The 22,572-nt window shown below is 37.9% G+C and overlaps 1 protein-coding gene across 1 annotated transcript; it reads left to right on the top strand.

Annotated features, from left to right (window-relative positions):
* The first annotated feature begins 143 nt into the window (after positions 1 to 143).
* Positions 144 to 22,559, top strand: lars1b (leucyl-tRNA synthetase 1b). Its single transcript, XM_023279111.3, has 32 exons — positions 144 to 301; positions 582 to 703; positions 2,524 to 2,611; positions 2,747 to 2,827; positions 3,169 to 3,306; positions 3,916 to 4,077; positions 4,304 to 4,416; positions 4,585 to 4,648; positions 4,874 to 4,962; positions 5,173 to 5,398; positions 5,684 to 5,771; positions 6,695 to 6,771; positions 6,963 to 7,016; positions 7,138 to 7,278; positions 7,560 to 7,637; positions 7,856 to 7,941; positions 8,171 to 8,236; positions 9,153 to 9,235; positions 10,564 to 10,702; positions 10,970 to 11,182; positions 11,955 to 12,012; positions 12,400 to 12,463; positions 13,511 to 13,694; positions 14,378 to 14,468; positions 14,661 to 14,801; positions 15,626 to 15,766; positions 17,383 to 17,493; positions 17,723 to 17,833; positions 19,115 to 19,219; positions 20,094 to 20,189; positions 20,445 to 20,577; positions 21,458 to 22,559. Exons 1-32 carry the CDS (start codon positions 296 to 298, stop codon positions 21,661 to 21,663), a joined length of 3,555 nt encoding a protein of 1,184 aa, XP_023134879.2. The 5' UTR covers positions 144 to 295; the 3' UTR covers positions 21,664 to 22,559.
* Positions 22,560 to 22,572: the final 13 nt, after the last annotated feature.

Here is a 22,572-nt window from a genome sequence, read left to right as displayed (position 1 = left end):
AACTTCTATCTTTACAAACAGCCACTGGTAAATTCGCCGGCCGTCCGCTAAAACGTGTAATATTAAAACAAATCTTTACGACATGAATTAATGTGCTAGTTTGCCAGATATTAACAATACAACGGCAAATTACGTTTACGGACTACATTTCCCAGAAAACTCGCGGGAAGCTGACTGTGGGTGTCATCAGCCAGACACCGGTGGCGTGGGTTTTCCTTGTCAAACTGGACATTAGTTCTACTGCTTCTTCTCTCTAAACAACAGAATAGCAAATAACTCGTAGTGTTTGGACAAAATGACGGTAGGTTAAATGTTGTAATTATGTGCTGTTCAAAACGGCTTATGCTAATTTAGAGGAAGCGGACACGTTTTCTCTTAGTGCGTTATCTTACTGTAGCTGTTAGCTAAGTTAGCTAACATGAGCTGCCGAACCAGTTGCAGAACTAGAAATGTGACTCAGTTACACTAGATGTAACAGCGGTTTTCTTGATCAGAAGTTAATCAGTTTACGTGCAGCTCTCATTTGTTTTCTTGTTTTTTTTAGTGATAATCTCATATTCTTTCACGACATTGTATTCTAGGAGCGGAAAGGAACCGCAAAGTTGGACTTTTTGAGAAAGATTGAATTAGAAATCCAAGAGAAATGGGAGAAGGACAAAGCATTTGAGCATGATGCACCGACAACAGTTGGGGAAAGCACGAAGTGAGTAGCTTCTTTATCTTGGTATCATGAAGAACCCTGAGTCTTTCATACATTTTATTGAGGTGGTTTTAATATGCAGCTGTACGAGCATTTGGAAAGAAAGCAGTTCAGTGAGACTGTTGTGCTCAGGAATGTCAGGGCTGTTTTTGCAGGTGTACTTCCCTCTGTAGTATTCTTGATACAACTAACTATAGTACATCCATTGTTTGCAGAAATCTTGTAATAGATATGTAGTTTTTTTCTCTGTTCAGCCATTGAAAAGAAAAAAAAACAAGCCACACAAGTGACAGTGAAATCCTGAGTGCAATTTTTGCACGCAGGATAAGCCATTTAACCAGCTGAACCCCAAAACCTGCCAGGGGCTTACAAGCCATGTTTTTCTGTGCAATAATAATGAAATTGCACTTTTTATCAAAGCCAGAAATTGTACAAACAGAAAGAAACATCAGATGTTTAACTTTCTGACTCTTGAAATAAAAATGTGATGTTTCATCAAAAACACTGTATTTAAAATGTATTATTTAATAATTCTCTAAAAATAAACATTGGATACTGTAAAAAAAAAAAGCTGCAGTTCGCGCAACTGAGAAGCCATGACTGATTCAGCTACTGCCAACTGCTGTTTAAAAAAAAAAAAATTGAGACTTTTTGAGTGACTTGCCGGCTGTGTTTACATATAGCAGATAGTTAAGAGAGTCAAGTTGTGAAGTAAAAATCACTCTTTCCCCTTAATAAGGTATTTCCTTGCAGCAGTTAACTGAAGTCATCCTAAATCATCCTAAAGGTCATCTCATATTATCCTACAGGTTACTGCCCTTGAACCCTGTTCCCCTTTTACTTATCTGAACTAAGGCTGTGAGCACCTTCATGCCTTGTCTGACCTTAATATAGCCATGAGAAACACAGATGCTGTAGAAAGAAGACATATCAGGACTCCCTTACCTGGTCCAGATTAGATATTGTCTAGTCTGATGTGCCTGAGCAGATAAGTTGACTCCATGTTAGGTTGTAATCTAAATCTGGCGTTTCTTCCAACTACAATATATACCCGAAGGTCGAAGAGAGTCCTCAGAACTGATGCTGGCAATGCTCACATGAACTTTGCTGCTTTGTTGTATCACTTCTCCTGACGTTAGTAAACCTTATTCTCAACCTAAGCCATCTGAGTCTCTGATGTGTCTCTCTGAGTCTGCTTCCTCATTCTCTCGACATTGATCAAATTCGACAGCACAGATTAAAGTAAAACATACTTCATCAATAAGCTAAATGCAGCATGGCTCAGAACAGTAGAACAAGTTGTCAGCAAGTTGTTGGAAGATGCATTCAGCATGATGAAATAATTTTCTAGAGTTAATGAGTAGAAAAGTGAGAAAACAACTCATTTGTAGAGGCCGTAAAATGTAAATAGTTAAGCATGTGCTTTTCTAGTGTTTTAGCACTTATTTGTATTTGGAAAGCTGTTGTACATAGTGATTACATTTTTTTATTTTTAAAAAATAAAATCAAAAAAGCTCAATTTACTTTCCTTTTTAAAGATGTATTGCATTATAACTTTATCATCTTACAGAAAAAACATTTTGGAGTGCTTGATCCTTCTATCTTTTGTGTTGTTTCCGTAGAGATACAGAACTTTGTATTGCAGTGAAAAATTAACCCACAGTGAGTAAAAATGTGACAGAAGAAAAAAAACACCTCTTGTGGTTTAGACAGTTAAACTAATGGTTGCTATTTCCCAGTTCACAACTTTGTGCTTGGAAAGGAATACCAAATATCAAAGCCTTTTTGTCTTTAAGATTAACTGTCTTTTTTTTTCTTTCCAGCAAAAACAAGTACTTTGTCACCTTCCCCTATCCTTACATGAATGGCCGATTGCACCTTGGTCATACATTCAGCCTGTCAAAGTGTGAGGTAAGTTTGCGCATAGAAACAGACGGTTCAACACTGAAAAATTACCTTTGATCAACATCTGTGATAGACAGATTGAGATTCAAATCTTGGGATCACTGGTTTCTTATCTGCTGCTGTTCAATTTTGTTCCTGCAGTTCGCTGTTGGTTACCAGGCCCTAAAGGGGAAGAAATGCCTCTTCCCGTTCGGGCTGCACTGCACAGGAATGCCAATCAAAGTGAGTGTCTTTTTTTTTTCCCCCAGTCTATTATATGAAGTTCAGTTCAGTTGCAATGACTCAATGCGGTAGAAAGTAATTTCAGGTATGATAATTGTTACCTTTGTCTTGTAGCGAAGGTTAATGCAGATTCTTTTTTAGGACTTAACATCTGACAAAGTCCTACCACTTTTCACTATAAAACGAAATATACAGGTTGTTGTAACCAGTAGTAATATTCTATTTTATGAATATTTTAATAATTAATCTCTGCCACTAATCCACTGTCTTAAATTCTCTCACCTACACACACTGACTTGTTAGTTATTTTAGTATCCATAAATCCATATTGTATCCACCAGGCCTGTGCAGACAAACTGAAGAGAGAGATGGAGCTTTATGGAAATCCTCCACAGTTTCCAGATGAAGAGGAAGAAGAGAAGGAAAAGCCCAAAACATCCGATGAGATCATCATCAAGGACAAAGCAAAGGGAAAGAAGGTCGGGATCGAAATGTCAAAATTATTAACATTTTCCACACTAAATTTAGTTTATATTTTTGTTATAAACATTTGAGCCTTCTTTTTCAATAACATGAATTTACATAGCTTAACACCTGAATAAAAAGCATTAACACAAATCTGCGTAACAGGGGTATATCAAAAAAAGCAACTTGGGGTTCAAACGTGTTTTTTTTATTTAAGAAAGGTTAAAGAAAAAAGTGTAATATATAATGTCTTTTAAAGCAAGTAGATTTAATTTAAAGAAAAGCTAAAATACTGTAAGCTGTAATGAACGGTGTCCTCTTTCAGCAGAGAACACATTGTTTTTTGTTCTGTTATTTTGTGTGTGAGGGGACATTAAATCTGCTTAAAAAATATTGTAAATGAAATAAAAATTAGGTATTTGTATGTAAAAGCCCTACATTATAAGCTGTTTTACCTGTATTTTAAGTAATTGTAGTATTAAATAGCTAGTCATCATTATCAAAACCTATTGGACAAAATATGCAGTTGTTTTGAATATTTTAGTCATGTTTATTATTTTCTGCTTTCTTCCCCTTACCTTAGCATTGCATTTACCTTCCTATCTTTCTTATTTCCCTGTTAGAGTAAAGCAGCGGCCAAATCTGGATCCTCCGCTTTCCAGTGGGACATCATGAGATCTTTGGGCCTGAAAGATGATGAGATTGTCGAGTTTGCCAACGCTGAACACTGGTTGGAGTACTTCCCTCCTCTGGCTGTAAAAGACCTCAAACAGATGGGAGTCAAGGTGACTAATTCTAATAGTCCAGCAACAAATGTCTGTCTTTCACTGTTTTGTTTCTGGGTTTGTGTCTGAACCCTCTTGTGATTAGCATTACTTTTAAGAGTAAATTACAGTTGACTACGGAACATTCATGCAATGTCACAATCAACAAAACTAAAAAAACAAAACAAAAAAAAACATTTATTTTAGTCAGCTGTGTTTAAATCCTGGTGATGATCTTACCTCTTAGGTGGACTGGAGGCGTTCGTTCATCACCACAGATGTGAACCCCTTCTACGACTCTTTTGTCAGGTGGCAGTTTGTCACTCTGAAAGAGAGAAAAAAGATCAAGTTTGGCAAAAGGTGAGATGGTATTGATATCTGCATATAACTCTTTTGCTTGTTCTACAAAGTAAAACAAAGAAAGGAAAGTTTTTCTAGCCATATCCAATACTCTTGGGCAGCTTAATTTGATGTTGGATTGTGTGTTCTTTCAGTACTGTAATGTGAATATTCTATACTCCTCTGCAGGTATACTATCTACTCTCCCAAGGATGGACAGCCATGCATGGACCATGACAGGCAGACCGGAGAGGTAAACTTACTCAGCTCCATAGAAGAACTTATCAATTCTTAAAAACTAATTTGTTATATGATTATTTATGATGAGTAAAATATAAATGACCTGACATTTTTGGTCATATTGAGTTTTGTTTTATTTATGTCACATAAAAACCCCCTCATATTTAAAATTGTAGTGATTAAAAACCGGTCTTCATTTGAGTTTTTTTTTTCTACAACATCAATTCTTCACTTGCAGGGAGTTGGACCTCAGGAGTACACACTCATCAAGATGAAGATTGTTGAACCTTACACTGCAAAATTCAAATCCAAAGTCTTTTACAGCAGGTAACAAAGTCACAAATACTGAACACCGTACTGCCAGTGACTCCTCTTTAGGAGGATGCTGTTGCATAAACGAGCTTTTATGTTCTTAAATTTATCCTAGGAGCTTTAGAAGAAGTAGGATAATGAGTTTAATTCTGATTATGTAATACTATGACTTAGTCTTAACTTGAGACAGAAGTAAAGTTCTAATGCTTGCTGTTCTCCCCACAGTGGCATGAAAGGCAAAAACATCTTCCTAGTGGCTGCCACTCTTAGACCAGAGACGATGTTTGGTCAGACCAACTGCTGGGTGAGGCCTGACATGAAGTATGTTGCCTTTGAGACAAACAGCGGAGACATCTTCATCAGCACCAGCAGGTCTGCCAGAAACATGTCTTTCCAGGGCTTCACTAAGGAGAATGGAGCTGTGCCAGTGATCATGGAAATACTGGGACAGGTACTGCTTATTTTTACTTGTCGATCTCAGCCATGACAGTTGAATTTAAAGGAATATTTTTTCATGTATTTAATTCAACACTACTAACTGATAGAATGTAAAAACATTTAATCCATTGTCATGTGCAAAATATTAATTTAAATATCTTATGTATAGTTCATGTTGTATGTGTTCCTTTATACCAGCAGAATCAATCATTACTCCAGACAGATTTTCACAGTAGGATAGGGTATGATGCACAGTGTGAATCAAATCAGGCTCTCCAGCATTTTTGTGTCTCTCTAGGATATTCTTGGCAGTGCCTTGAGTGCTCCTCTGACCTCCTACAAGATCATCTATGCTCTGCCCATGCTCACCATCAAGGAGGACAAAGGTACAGCTCAAGAAACCTAGATGATACATTAGTTAATTATGTTTGTCTTTTAATGTTAGCAATTTGTCCCTTTAGTTGCAATGCTACAACTGTTCCCAGGCTTCTTAGTTAGTCTTGTTCAAGCAACAGGAATATCCCCATGTGTGACACCTTCCTCTCCTTTGAACTTAAGAGAACCGTAGCTGACAGTTACTGAAAAGCTGCTTGAACTTAATGCATTTTTTTTATAAAGACAATTTTTTTCCCAGCTCCTTGCTCCTTTAGCTGTTACTGTGTAGAGGACAAGGTTTCTGCACTTAGGTTTATCCTTTATGTTTTCTAAGATCTGGTCTTATGGTCTTAGAGAAGTGTATGGAAAAATACTGGGTTCTCAAAATAGCACAGTAAGGTCAAGGTGGAATTCAAAAGTGTTGTACTGAGATGTCAAAGGATGGAAGTAATGGGTTCTTTTTTCCCGGGGGTCGAGCATTTGCAAACATACGAAATGGACCTAATTGCAGAGTGCCTCTATACTGTTAGAAGACAGCATTATCTATTTTTTCTTGTCTGTTTTGCTCGGGGGTGCAGTTTGTCTGTTTGCATTCATGTGTCCTGTTGATGAATTTCTGTACACGGTCATAATTGGAATTTCTAAATGACTAAGCTGAAATGTCAGAATTTCAATATGAATGAATCTCTCATGCCCAATGTGTCATCCTGCTTCTAAGAGGTTATGGAGAGTAATAAGCAACAGTAAATCTCAGTTTTCACATCACAGTTATTTATTTGTCCCATCATTGTCTCCTCAGTTAATTAGTTGCGTCAGTGTAGCTGTATGACAGCGTTGGCTTTTTAATATCTTTGAATGTGTGTAGAATGGAGCAAATTACAGCATCATCTTATAAATTTTATGCATTGTTGTGCCTTGCCTGTGTTTTCCTCAGGCACTGGGGTTGTTACCAGTGTACCATCCGATGCTCCCGATGACATTGCTGCTCTCAGGGACATCAAGAAAAAACAGGTGATGTGATTTATAGATAAGTACACATCTACTCTGAACTCGGTACGCTTTTGTACCTGCAAAAACAGTCTTTTGCAGTCTATTTGGACCAAACTCCTTAAAAGACAAACTCATCATCACATCCATTCTTTCAGCAAATCTTACATTTAGCATTTTATTGATATTTCTGTTAATTCTTGCATTTCCAAAAGGCTCTACGGGAGAAATATGGAATTGAGGACAAGATGGTGTTGCCTTTTGAGCCGGTAAGCTGAACTAATGAAAGTGCATTTGATTTCCCTTTGGTGACACTGAACCTACCAATTCAGTCTCAGATGATAAATGCACTATTAATGTTTGTTTTTTTTTTAATTGTGTGCACGTCAGGTACCAATCATAGATATCCCAGGCTATGGGAACCTGTCAGCTCCTCTGGTGTGTGATGAGCTAAAGATCCAGAGCCAGAATGACAAGGAGAAGCTGGCCGAGGCCAAGGAGAAGGTCTACCTGAAGGGATTTTATGAAGGGGTGAGTGCCCTTGGTGCTTAATGAGTAAAAAAACAGCAACATAGGCCAGCAAAATACAACCTCTCTGGAAACCCCCTGTGGATTTGACTTTATTTTTCTCCCAGATATGAATCAAGTAATTCACACCCTAAGGCCAGACTAAATTATTAATCACCTGGCTATTTATTTTGTGTTGCCCTCAGATAGTTTGGCTCTGTCTGCTGCTGAAAAAAACATCAGCATTTTCCTCTCATTGTTGATAGAACTGGTGATGATGTTCTGTGAATGAATTCCTGTCTCAGATCATGCTAGTTGATGGCTACAAGGGACAGAAGGTTCAGGATGTCAAGAAGCCAATCCAGAAGATGATGGTGGAGAGAGTAAGACACTCTTTTCTAATGCTACAATCAATTGAAAATGACAATTAATAGCAGTCATATTATATATGCAAACACAATTTGACTTTATCCTATATTATGTTTGATGTTACTTCTGTCTCTGCATTGCTAGAGAGTAAACATGCAAAACATGCTAGATATGTGCAGTGTGGTTTCGGTTTATTTTTTAATGATGTTGGCTTTGTGCTAATTCATCACAGGGTGAGGCCATGATCTACATGGAGCCAGAAAAACAGGTTATGTCTCGTTCAGCTGATGAGTGCGTGGTGGCTCTCTGTGATCAGTGGTGAGTACTGCAAGAATGGTAATACTACAAAAACTGACAAAACTGTTTTCATCTGGGACCTGAGTGGATCTCAAGCTACATAAATTAACGGAAGTGTTGTTTGGTTAATGGGTTCTGTTCATCATTACCACAAAACTTGAAGAAATAATGATAAAGCTATAACTCTTTGAAACATTGAATGTCTGATGCCGTTTCTAGTGTCTTTGATAAACTTCATCTGTGTCTACAGGTATTTGGACTACGGAGATCCTGAGTGGAAACAGCAGGCTAATGAAGTCCTCAAGTCTTTGGAGACGTAAGACTCTTACCTCTGATTCTCTGAATTCTTTTTATTGTCAAAGTTTGCTTTTGCAGAATGCATATTTGTCAGGGCTCTTGCAAAGGTTGAGTAAATCTTATTCAGTGTTGAAAATACATTTAAGTACTTAATTGCCTGCCACACTGAAAGCTGATAACAGTTTTATTTCATGCAGAAATCTAAAAAGATAAATAGCTGCTTTTACAATTGAATATACTCTAATGCACATTCTTAACTATTTTCTGACCAAACAGCTGAAAGACTCATCCAGAAATATTAAAAGATAAAAATAATCCTTAATCCTGGTTAAATTATAGAGTCATGTATCTCTTTTTACCAAAAAAAAAAACATTTTATGCTATTAGTTATTAAAACAGCAGTTATGTCAACCTTATCCACATTTAGTTTGAAGATTTTGTGGAACTGCATCAATCAGCTGATCAGCAGGAAATTAATAGGATCATTAAAATATGTTAAATCTGTTCAAAATGACCACAAACTGTCCAAAATCATTTTAAATACATCCAGAATTACTCAAAATGACAAAAACTTGTCCAAAATGGGGGGAAAAAAAACGATTTGACATGTCTCTGAAATGACAAATATTTGTCCAGAATGAGTTGCAATTTATTCTGAGACAATAAATATTTAAAATAATTGGAGATTTGTCAATAATTACTAAACTATTGTTCAGAATCACTGTAAAAAGTTTTTCAAAACGGCAAAACCCTGTTTCAAGTTACTGAAGTACGTCTGAAATGAATCCAAATTTGTCTAAAATTACTGAAAATGCATCTACAATTAATTAAAATGTGTTCAAAATGACAAAGTTCATGTTTTTAACTTCCAGAATGACTGACAAACGGGTCAAAAAAGCAATTTGATGTGCTCTATTTTGCAAAATACTACACAGATTCTGTGACGAGACCAGGAGAAACTTTGAGGCAACCTTGGCCTGGCTACAGGAACATGCCTGCTCTCGTACCTATGGTCTTGGTAAGTGATATCCTCTTCTGTTTATATGTGGCTGTGTGTAGAGTAAAAATGTATATGAACAATATGTACAACATAAGCTTTATTTGTAATTTTGATGATGGTTGCACCATCATCTTAGTCAAAGCTAACATCTTTTCTTGTATTAGGATCAATTTTGCCACTCTGTGAAAGATAAATAGGACTTTAAGCTTCTTGAGCTAATATTTGAGTGATGTTTTTGGTCTATAGATGGAGACAGAGGACTAATGATAAAGCACCTAGCAACAGTCCGCCCCTGTTCATACAGGAATAGATGCAGACTGAAGGCCAGCTGGCACACTGTACAGGCCAGTACAGTACAGTCTAGGCCCATTGGAGAATCCTACTGTAGAAATAAGAATATGAAGCACAAAGTCACTCCAGACAGCATACCAGACAAACAGTGTAATATACCTCTCAGATACGTTATTGTCAGGTGCATGTTATGCAGACTTTTCTCTCGTCTCACTTGTGCAGGCCAAAGAATTTACTCTTTGCCTGAAAGTTCAAATGCAAAGATGCAAGCAAGTTATGTATTTAGATTAATAGGACAGAGGTAAGTTGCACCGTTTCAATTGTTTCAAACAGAAAATCTACAAGCCACACATTGACTGTGACCCAGTCTCAAAATATTTGCACTTTGTAAATAAATTATTGGTTCCTTGTGTCTTTCTGCTCTGCACCGCAAAATGTTTTGTATTTGTTTTAAAGTTATGTTCAATTGAATGTAAAAACGGAGTGTGCAAGTGTAATCATCCAAAATGTGTATTGTCATAGACATGCATCCACTGCCAATGAAAAGTAATTACTTCTCAAGCTTTTAGTAATTTTTAATCATGGTAAAAGATCTCAGTCGAATCTTATTGGGAACTCACAAACATGAGCTTAGCAGATTTGAGGCTAAATGAGTTGTTTGTCTTTCATAGCGTCTTATTGACGAAAATTGCAAAAAATTAAAATTTGAGGAAAAGTCGCAAAAATCCAGGAGTTAAAGCAGCTGTTGCATCTGTCAAAACAACAGGTTGGCTGCTTGTGGTTTGGTTTGGTTTATTGGAGAATAAAAAATTATATCTTCTTGTTTATAAAGAATTATACGAGGCCAAGGCCATATTCCTCTGCATTAGTGTTTTCCTTGGCACCAGTATGTAAGCAGCTTGATGAGATGGCACATTCAACAAAACATTGTGTCAGTAAAGAGACAGCAAATGTCTTTGCTTATAGTTTTGTTTCATTTTTGTGATTGTGTACGTGTCTTTTTCTGTCGACGTGTTTGTGTGTCTGTATGTGTGCACGTCCCTTGGTTACCATAGGAACGCGACTGCCTTGGGACGAGCAGTGGCTGATTGAGTCGCTATCAGACTCCACCATCTACATGGCTTTCTACACGGTAGCCCACCTCCTCCAGGGAGGTGTCCTCAACGGACAGGGGGGCTCACCACTGGGCATCAAGTATGAATACAACACATTCACACAAAACATGCTCATGTCTGTACAAAACAATAAATTGGTGTTGAACTGTAACCAATGCATCTATAGTGTAACCCATAACCTTCTCCACACTGAAAATAGCAAAGAGAAGTGAAGTACACACTTTCAAATACTGGATTATGTAAAAACATATTGTCACACTGAGCATTTAACTGCTTTTTGTCACCTTACGTTAACCCAGTACATCACTCCTTCCCATCTTGACCTCATTCTTTTTCTTTCCCACAGGCCAGAGCAGATGACCAGGGAGGTTTGGGACTTCATCTTCTTTAAGACGTCTCCATTCCCCAAGACGGACATCCCTAAAGAGCACCTACAGAGGCTGAGGAGGGAGTTTGAATACTGGTACCCGGTGGATATCCGTGTGTCTGGCAAAGACCTGGTTCCCAACCACCTGTCTTACTTCCTGTACAACCATGTGGCTATGTGGCCCAAAGACAAGTGAGTCTTCCCCACTTAACTGAGCAGTAGAGAGAGGAGTGAATATATGAGGGACTAAATGCATAACGTGTTAGAATTCACAGTTATCATGGCTACGGGAGAGCCTGTTTTTTAAGCAGAAAAGTGTAAATAACAAAGTTGATTGACTGTTAAATGAATAGTTTGACATTTTGGCAAACACGCTCTAAAAAATCCATCTCATTTGTGCAATTCATGCAAAAGCTAAAGTGGGAAAACAACAATTCTGCATTTTATGGTTGATGTACCAGACTAATTCTTGGCTTAGACTCTGAACTTTTGGGTGTTTGCGCTGGTTGCCTGGTAACCAGTCCTTTTAGGTTTGCCCAGTTTTACATTTTTGTTTGGCTGAAGTATGTGATCATATTATGTTGTTTTATTTCTCCTTCATCTGGTGTCCAAACTAATAATTCCGAGCTAACTATAATTAAAAGCTAATAAACTTCAGTCACTTTGTTGTAGTCATGTGAAAAGTTTTATTTATTGTGAAGCCTTACATTTAAACACAGTTCAATATATTATCCTTGTATTTGATAAATCAATTGCAGAAAAATGTCTTTATTAATATCATGATGATGATTTTAAATACATTTCCCAGCCCCTCTGCAATTTTATTCTACTAAAGAGTTATTGGATTTCAGGCATCTTAAAAAGTATTGATTTAAAAAATGAAGCAACAACCTTGGTTAGAGGTTAACTTGATTATGTTGATGGAGAAAGTGACACTAATTAGAACGTTTTCTCTCATCTACAGTGGGAAGTGGCCACAAGCTGTGCGAGCTAATGGGCATCTGCTTCTTAACTCTGAAAAGGTGTGTCAAGTATTAATGGTGTGAAATATTAATCTGTATATATTAATTCTAAAGTCTTTGTTATTAAGGTTATACTGTCATGAGAAAAGATCTGGTCCATCTGATGTGTTCTTTTGTGTTGCTAACCTAACAACTGACTGATTTAGAACATTACAATTCAACATTTCGCAGCTAAAACTGAACTTTTATGTCAGTAATTAACCTGTTTTATGCTGTTACAGATTTAAAATGTTAAATTGCGCTCTCTTTTTTGTTTGTTTTTTTTTAAACACCGAGTTGGCCTGAATTTATAAATGTATTACCCTGCGCTTTGTTTTGAACTCATGTAGGTGGATACTTCTGGATGCTAACATCTATTCTTGTTGTTGTTGTTTTTTTATTCACCAGATGTCCAAATCAACAGGAAACTTCCTCACTCTCACCCAAGCCATTGACAAATTTTCAGCAGATGGTACAGTCATTTTTTCTTGATTTATTTTTTTTCCCCCTCTTTCTAGTTCTTACCTTTTACTCTTCTCATATCTTGTGATTTTTCTTTTCAAAATATCTGTTTTGTAATGGAAGAAAAACACATCACATGTAGTTTCAGAGGAGATTACTGTGTTCTCACAGTGCATGGGCCATTACACTTGATTATACACTTCTTTTATCCCCTGTTGAGGATAATTTAAAAAAAAAAAAAAAAAACCCATAAGATAGGTGAAAGTGTTGATATCGGGTGTTATGAGCTATTGTATATGTCAGAACCTTTATACTGCACTCCAAGTAATGACTTCTGAATATTAATTTAATATGCATGCTGTAATAAAACTGTAACCAGGAAGGCAGTGTATATTTAATATGTTCGCTGCACCAGAAGCAACTGTAGTAGTTTTCAGAATTTGAGTCTTATGTTGTTCATCTCCATTGGTTTTCTGTCTGATTTTGTTTTGAGCCGTCATCTTTAGCTTAGATCTTTTTCCCCTTGCATTAACCCCAGTATCCCACCTACCCTTAATATACCTCAGGGTTCATCTGGCCATCATTCCTCGTTTCTTTTCTAGTGTTTGTTTGTTTTTGCGGTTCTTATTTCCACCTTTTTTTGTTTTTATGTTCTGAAAGGGCTGAATAATAGATAGACGTCTCTTGTGTTTCTAGAAGCTGTCCTGCCGTGGGAGTAAAGAAGTTCATGGTCTGACAGCAGATAGATGCATTATGTTGACTTCCTGTCTAAGAGCTTGTAGTGATGTCTGCTGGGTATCTGAGATTTTCTCAGACTGAAATATTTCACGAAGCCTCTGAACTTCACCTGTCGGAAAATGTTTCGCAGAATACAAAAGCAGTGCTCTGTTTGGTGTTTGTGAAATGATTAGAGGACCCAAATAGTGGTATATTTAGGTAGAGTAAATTACAATCGAAAACAGAGACACTGACCATAACTACATATCATCTCGAACCAAATTATATTGGGTCTCAGTTCTTTCTGCTGTTTAACACACCTCTTCATTTCCTGTCTCAGGTATGCGCCTGGCTCTAGCCGATGCCGGGGACACAGTGGAAGACGCCAACTTTGTGGAGACGATGGCTGATGCTGGCATCTTGCGCCTCTACACTTGGGTGGAGTGGGTGAAGGAGATGATTGCCAACCAGAAGAACCTGAGGACAGGACCTGCAGACACCTTCAATGATCGGGTCTTTGCCAGGTAAATAATTAAATTATGAAACTAAAATTATCTTATGAAACAAGGCCATGTACAGGAGTATTTTATTTATTGACACGGAGAACGCAGAGCTGACTTTGAACCTTGATAACCCAGCTGAACATCCTTGAACACCAGCATGTTTTTACCATGTGTCAAAGGATCATGAACAATTGGAATATGTATTGAACTCATTGTAAAAGAAAGATGCCCAATTGTCTTTTAGAAAACAGGAAAACTGTTACAACTGTTGAAAAACAGTTAGTTTTTTTTAATGTAACAATAATTTATTCATATGAGATGGAGAAATGCTGCAAATGCTCACTCCTAATTTAGAAATAATTACTGAGATAATTAAGTGATTAATCTACTGTTAAAATTGTTGTTCATCTCTAGTCTATTTTAATCAGAAATTGAATCTTGATACCATAATTAGCACGAGTCAGATACATTATTTCTGCAGACAATCTTGAAATTGAGGGACTTTATTATTATTTTTGAAGTGAGCTTGTTTCTCTGTACATTGCATTGTTTTGTTAGTTTATGAGCTCATGTGACTTGGCACTCATAGGCAAGAAATGTATTTTAGTCTTTCAGAGGCTGTATATTTCCTTTGGGATATTTTTTTTTATATGTCAATGCTGATAATTTGTAAACTGATCAAAATAATTTTGTGTCCTGTCTAGTGAAATGAATGCAGGTATCATGAAGACCGAGCAGCACTATGAGAAGATGATGTACAAGGAGGCTCTGAAGAGTGGCTTTTTTGAGTTCCAGGTAAATATGTATAAAAAAAAAAAACGAAAGTCTCTTTTATCCAAATATTATGGATTCTGCAGAGAGGGCTGAAATGGTAGCATAGCACGAGTTGGAACTCCTGTTTGGAAAAGGTGTATGCAACCATTTGAGAGCATCTAATAACCGATGACAAGGCTGATAAACCTTTAAAGTATTTTACTGTGTATTTAGGCTGCCAAAGACAAGTATCGGGAGCTGGCCATCGAAGGCATGCACAGAGATCTTGTCTTCCAGTTCATAGAGAGACAAACTCTGCTGCTGGCCCCCATCTGTCCACACCTTTGTGAATACACCTGGGGTCTCCTGGGTAAGGTAAGAAGCATATAGATTTAGCACTGTGCTATGATTTTCATGTTCTGAGTATCCCAGGTGCTCTGACTGGGTTCCAGTCTGATTTTGTTTCTCGCTTCCTTTCTGTTTTTATTCTTAAAACCACTGTATGCTTTCAGGTAAATCAGAAATACAGTCAAATGAATCACTTTAATCCCTTGTGTTCATTTACATTCATGAGTACAGGTAGGATCAAGAAGCTAAAACTCTTAGGTTCGTGTAGGTTTGCAGTAGCGCAGGCCTCTCTTGTTCATTTACCTGTGTGAAATGGTTACAAACATATTCTCACTGTTGATGTTCATGTCTACTGGGAGCCTGTCTTCACACTCCAGGCTTCTGTCTCTCAGCAGTATGAAATGAATGTTCCCAGTGTGGCATGCATCCACTAGCACAGAGAGCCAAGAATATTTTTAACACTCAAATTTTATGAATATGAAGAAGTGCTGCTATGCTGGAGGTTTTTCAGTTGTCGCTTAGCAACAACAAAAGCCCCACAACCGGTATTTTCTCCAATTATGTGTTCAAAACCACTAGCTAAAGAGCTAAGAGGCACTCAGTGGACACATAGGTACACACGTCAGTCTGGGATTCTTGCACATTGCCTGTTTAATGTGTGTCTGCTTGTTTTGTTATGATGGCAGTGTGACCTCTGGCTGTGTAGTTAATGGGTTTCTAAAGCTCCGGTGTGCCTCAAGCTTTTCTAGTTTTGCTTTTTGACACAAAAAAAGTATTTTTTTTACCAAAATAACATTTTAACCCCCCCTGCTAACTCCTCATCTGTCCTTTTCCCTCTTTCTGCCTTACAGACAGGCTCTCTGATGAAGGCCTCATGGCCTGTGGCTGGCCCAGTTGACGAGATTCTGATTCGTTCCTCTCAGTACCTCATGGAGACCGCACACGACCTCCGTCTGAGACTAAAAGCATACATGCTTCCCCCCAAAAACAAGGTAAAATGTGTCTTCCTGCCACTTTACTCCACGGTTGTAATGGCTTATTAAATGAATTGTGCAAATGAATAGTCATTTCAGAATTGATTGCTTTCTTTTTAATAGTTTGTATGAAATCCAACACTTCTCTCAAATTGTTCATTAAGTAATTGATTTAGCAATTAAATTGGAGGCAGCAGTGTGTCAGAGTCTCCTCTCCCTCAGGTGTTGTTTAACAGTTTGATAGCTGATGTGGAGCACAGTGATGCAGAAAATGGTAAAAAAAAAAAAAAAAAAAAAAAAAAAAACAACTGCACAATAAGAAGCTTGAAACTATCAGGCACCAGCAGGCAAAAGTAGAGATTGGGTTTTAGCAGCAATTTATCATATCTAAATCCATTGTGCAGTTTAATCTAAATACTTTCATACAAGCACAAAACTAAAACTCAAGTTTTGTCAAATAAAACATTTTTCTAGTAAGATAAATGGTCAGCTGCATGCTTTGTTTTGGATATTTTGTGTCTTTACCTACTAGCAGAAGTAGAAAAAACGGGATATGTGAAGTTTTGAATAGATTTGTTTGAAACTAAGCTGAACAAAAACATGTATTTTACCAACTTGGAAATGGATCAAAAAATAAACAGAAAGGCAAAAAGAGTTTTTGGTTTTGGTTTTGTTTTGTTCTTATGGTCCACACCTCCCAGTCTAACATGTAGCAGTTGTGGATTTTTGATGCTGTCTCTTTGCGACTCTCCAACAGCATTCTGTATCCTTTTAGATACCCTGGAAGACTTAAGTCTGTGTTGTGTTCACAGCAGGAAAGTTAGTCTATTGTTTGTTAACCGGTCGGCTCTTCGATACGTAGCTGTAGGCAGCTGAGAGAAAAGCAAAACGAGTATTGACAAAATCTTAGACAGCCGATATCTCAAGCTTCCAGGCCACTGTTATTGATTGGCTGCACATGTTTTGTTGCTTGTTGCTTTGCAGGATTGAAAAGATGATGTGAAAAGAGGAGGAAAGGGAAGACAGGAGAGTCTGTTTATTATTTTAAAGTTTTCATGCATGACGTTTGTTAAGAGGCAGATATATTTTGTTGGCAAGTGAGCTTCCAGTCGGTCAGGGTGAGGAGAGCTGAACATGTGGCCACAGTTTCACTCATCACATGATTTTGCAAATGTGCAAAAATAAATAATTGAAATAATTCATTATTAAAATCAAAATAGGGTGATTGATTTTCAGAAGGAGTATTGTGTGCTTTATTAAACTTCTAATAAAGCTGACACATTTTGTGCAGTCCCATTATTTATCTAAGGTGCCCAGTAAGCAGCTTCATCTCGTTTTTATTTACACTGGTGATATGCTGTCATATCAGGATTCATTTGTGAAAACACATATGGTACATGAGTAGAACAGACTTGACAGCTGTCACGTAAAATAAGTTCACAGATCCCCATGTTTGCTGAAGAAGATCACACAGTCACACAACAGAAACAGCTGGCTTCTTGAATAATCCAAACACAGTCTGCATTGAATTGAGGCCACCTTGTGTTGTGTTTCTGACTATAAAGAAATAATAAGAAATAAATGAGATGGATTTGGAAAGGCTTTTTTTATTTTATTCTGCTTTTCTTCAACAGAAAGGTGACTCGAAGCCCCCAGCCAAGCCTTCCCACTGCACCATCTACGTGGCCAAGACCTACCCTCCATGGCAACACAGTGCCCTATCCCTGCTCGGCAAGCACTACAAGGTGAGGAACAGACAAAATCTGGCATTTGTCTGTTTGCTATTTGCAGAAGTACAGAGGCCCATAGCATAGTAATGCGCTAAAATGCTTACGCTTGTCCATCTGTATTTTCATAATTGTATCTTAGATTGTGATGTTAGTTAAGGCTGTGTTTGTGTTTGGCTATTCTATGCACCCTTCTTTCTGTTCCTGTTTGGCCCAGTTATTTACCACTTCTTTTTTATCTGTCCAGAGCAACAACGGTGTCCTTCCAGACAACAAAGTGATAGCCAGCGAGTTGGGAGCCCTGCCTGAACTGAAGAAATACATGAAGAGAGCCATGCCTTTTGTAGCCATGATCAAGGTAAATCTGATGGAAGGGTGACACTGTTGTGGTATCTGTGTAAAGACACATTCACTCCCCTCCTCCTCATTCTGTTCTTCTCTACCTGCATCACTTTTAGAACTTTCTATGATTTATTATTTTAAATATTGACTTTAATGACAGAATTCTGCAGACAGATAACCCTCCTTTGTGTTTTTAATGTATTTTTTGCTCTGTTTTCATTGAATTGGATTTGTTTACTCCCTGAGGAGCTGTTTGTGCAGCTTGTCCATGAGGTGGCTCATCTTTTGTGTTTACACACAGTGCAGCTTCTGATTGGTTCAAAGTGTGCTCTGGTAATTTGATCGAAATAGAGTTTGCATCTTCAAAAACATTTTTTTATGTCTCCTTTTTGTGTCACACAATGACAAAATTGCAGTCAATGTGGTAAATCAATCCGAGCAAAGAAATTCCAGGAATAGGTTCAATGTGTTGTTTGATTGAAAGACGACAAAACACAAATTTGACAGGCTGTCTCAGCCCCTTTCTGTTTGTTTACAACAGCCATAAAAATGTGATTTTTTTTTTTTTTTCCCCCCATCACCAACTTGACTACAGGTATGTATGTCTTGGGTCACAGTTGTTATTCTCACCTTTCGTATATCGACAGCATTGTATACAGGTTATATTTAATTCCTATCACACTGTCACCTGCATTACTACTGGCTAAAGCAGCATTTATTGATACACCCAGGTATTACAGAATAATAAAAAAATACTTAAATATGAAATTTAGGAATCCTTGCAGTTATTGCTTCCTCTATAATAAACTTTGTATTCACCCACGTTCAAGTGGGTAATAAATGGTTAGAAGCACGTTTCTTATTAGAATTTTAGATGTCATATCTCACAGGTGCTCTGGGCTTTGTTCAGGTGTTGCTGTTTCACTGCAGTGATGAAACAGAATGAACCTAATAAATAATCATGATGAGCTTTGCATTTGTCCATGGTTTGTCTTTCAAGCTGGTCACACAGCTTGTTTCCTCTCCCGCCTCCCCACGTTTGATAGTTTGTTTTGGCATCTTTTGCTCACAAATCTTTTTTCTTAATAATCTCATCGTGACAGCATCAACATAACGATGAACGTTGTGCAAAATACTGAATTATAAACAAAAACTTGAAATACTGCATTTTCTATTATTCTTTCAGCTGCAGGTTTGTTAAATATGTATCAACTGAATGCATTATGTCCAAGTTTGTTGATCGTTTGTGCTTGTATTGGGGATTCTGACCATGTAGCTTTTACTTTCTATTCTTTAGGAAAACCTGGAGAAGAATGGTCCCAGGGTCTTGGATCTGGAGCTGGAGTTTGATGAGCGAACAGTTCTCATGGAGAACCTGGTCTACTTGACTAATTCTCTGGAGGTAAGCAACCACTTCTGAGGGTTTTGTGAGCTCAATGGTTGATGCAGAATGATGCTAAATTTGATGAGGCTGCACAATAACCACAATGAACAAAACTATTATATGCAGAGTTGAAAATGAACATGTTTACATGATTAGGTTCTGTTTGTCTTCACGTAATTGTCAACATGCATTTGCAGCGTTTTAGTTTGCTCAGAAATACCTCGACTTTAAAGCCGAGTTTCAATACTTTTGCAAAAGTATGTTGAGACAATCCTGAGCTCACTTGTCAGTCAGAAAATCCCTTAATACTTTTGTCTGCACAAAAGCTTAGCCTTGGCAAAAAATGAAACCCAAAGTCCCTAAGATACTTTGGGAAACCAGCACAGATTTAACAGCAGAAAAGGAAATTTCTGCATAATGTACATCAAAGTAATAACCTGAATCAAATTCCCATGTTTCTGATAAATCATAGCCGGAGATAAATTGATGAGAGAAAATACGTCGGGACAGAAATATGAGGTATTATGTAGGACTGGAAAAGGATGATATATTACTTACCTCACAAATGTTTTTTTGTGAGAATGGTCTGCAGAGAAGAGGTTTATGTGGATTGTGTGGGCTGTTTGACAATTTTATCCTGCTGTAAAAACTGGTCTGATGAATCAAGCTAGCTTTAGCCACCTTGGTCTTTAAAGAACCAAACTACAGATTTTTAATCAAGGGAATATGTGACAGACTAGTGCAAAAGCAGACATGAGGTCTGTGACCCCTACAGGAGCCTAGCTAACACCACCAGCATTTGCCACACACACCTGTATACACACACACACTATCTTGTGGACTAGACGGCTCAGCTGATTATCTTTTTTATTCACATTGTTTCCCTCGACAGTTGGAGCAGATTGATGTCTTGTTTGCATCGGAGGCTGATGACAAAGTGAAGGAGGACTGTTGCCCAGGGAAACCATTCTCTGTTTTCAGATCAGAGGTAAGTGCTTTTGGCTGTGTGTTGGCTGCTCAAAGTTTGACTTTGTGAGTGTTAGAGGTAGAGTTTTGAGTTACTTTTTGTACTCACTCATTTGTCCTAATTTTGTTCGGTGTATTTTCTGTATGTTTCTACATGTTTTCTCCTGTTTGTTTGACTGTGGGTATCCCTTCTAGTGATTAACAAAGCGATTGCTGTGCACTCAAACCAACAATTTAATTGTGTGCTGGGCATTGTGTCACGCTTTTGTCTCCTCAGCCTGGAGTGTGTGTGTCCCTGGTCAACCCTCAGCCGTTCAACGGCCTGTTTTCGACCAAGGTTGACATCCGACAGGGGGACAGCAAAGACAGCATAATCCGAAGACTATCCAAGGTCAACAGACTCATCAAAGGTTTGTAGAACGAATCTAAAATTATTAAACCTGAAAATCTATTTAGAGCTCTGCTGTGACACTCTAAATAGATCTTTTTTCACTGCAGTTATTTTGACAGGAAGTAGGTAAACACAGGTTTTATAAGTCACATTAATGAAGGCTCTGTACTGAAGTAAAACAACCTTCATTACAGTCGCCAGTGACACCTGTGTTTACCTCCTATTTTATGTGGCTGCTATGAATAAGGTCTATTATGTTAGAGGGCACCCTTCCCTCTTTTTTCTCAGTTCATACATCCCACTTCTATTCCTCATGTCTCAGTACCTCCAAATTGACATGCAAGTGGAACACGCAAGAAACAGACACAAAGAGAACAGAACTGAGGCAACATTGTCACTTCAAAGCTGTAATTTGAATGTGATCAATTCAATGTAATTGGAAAAAAAAGTCAATTAAATATTACTTGTTCCAGCTGCGTCATCTGTCCATTGTTTTTGTTATAGCCTGCTGCTGTTAATTTTTTAAGGCAGTTCACAATGTGGCATAAATAAGACAAACAGAATAAAGTTGAAATGCATGAGGTTATGTAAAAACAGTTCAATAAATGACCCAGTTTTCTTTGTAGCCTGTTATCCCTTTCCGTCGGCTTTCTGCCTGCTGTCTTGATTCTTGTTTTTCCATCCTCCCTCCTTCCTGTCTTTGCTCTGATTTCTCAATCTTTTCAACCCTTAATTTTTAATCTTTCTTTTCGCCATTCTCGTCTGCACCCTTGTTTCTTACTCCCTAATCCCTCTGCTGTGTCTTGGCTACACCACTTTCCCCTTTTTCTGTATTTTCTCCATTCATTTCTATTCTCTCCCTGTCTTTCCTTACCTCTGACTCTTCTCTCTTCCACCAGATCTGTCCAGAGTGAAGCTGATGAGGTACGAAGACCCCATACTAGGACCTCGCCGGGTGCCCGTGCTGGGACAGGAGGAACAAGGCAAACTGCCCATCTCCAACAAATCTGTGTTCAACATCAATCTGGAGGAGAAGAGAGTCACTCTGGCTGACAACGGCCTCACTGTAGACATCGGGGACACTCTGGTTTATCTGATCCAGTAGAGTACCATTCACTCTCTCACACTCAGGCGCATGGGAGCACGTTCAGCAGTGAATCTTTTGTAAAACATTGAAATGCATCATGAAATATTACAATAAAGTAGGTTAGTTTCACTCAAGGCCACAGAACTCTGTCTCGTAGGTGTATTAATGTTTTATAATTAATGTTTCTGTACTTACACCTACTCCCCATGGTGGTGGTGATTTAACATATCATCTCATTGTTTTAGCATTTTTTGTTCACTGCTCAATGTGACCTCGGGTTATGCTGAAACTAGTGGGACCCGAGAAGTTTCTTTCTATCTTCTGGTTTTAAAACAACTCATACAGTTATTGTACATTCAGATCTGGGTTTTGGTTTTGGCTGTCCGTCTGAAACAGTTCTGTGCTGAAGGGGTGCAAAGACAGTTTGACAATATCCCAAACCTGTCGCAAAAGTTTTTATTTTATAACATTATCTTTTTGGAAGCATAAGACCAGAATTTGTGTTCTGTTCTGCAGGACTCAGGACACGAACCCTGGTCGCCAGTGTCTTTTCGTTGTGTGTAAAGTTTAATCTGTCATTTTTCTCACTCGTCCACTCTTCTTCCTGCCTGATATCACGTATAGGGAATTAAGCTTGAAAACAAATCTTTTTTTTGAAAAACTATCCACCAGCATGTCCTATTTTGTCACTGGCCAGCTGCTTCTTTTACATTAGCACATGGTTAGACTGCTCCTGCACCCTCCTGAATGCCGGATGTTTTCATATAGATGGTAATGTGTCTGTTGTGTTGTCTGACACATTGAAGGTGAGGCATATTGTTCCTTCGTTTTTTGTCAGCCTGTCAGACAGCTTTTCTATTTTCTAGCCAGGGACAGTGCTTTTCCAGAGGAAATAATAAAATATGAAGCCCCTATGTTGTTTCTTTC

This window comes from Amphiprion ocellaris, chromosome 14 (assembly GCF_022539595.1).
Source record: "Amphiprion ocellaris isolate individual 3 ecotype Okinawa chromosome 14, ASM2253959v1, whole genome shotgun sequence".
NCBI classification, from domain to species: domain Eukaryota; kingdom Metazoa; phylum Chordata; class Actinopteri; family Pomacentridae; genus Amphiprion; species Amphiprion ocellaris.
Note: the sequence above shows the minus strand (reverse complement) of the source record. Positions and strands in the feature narration are given on the sequence as shown.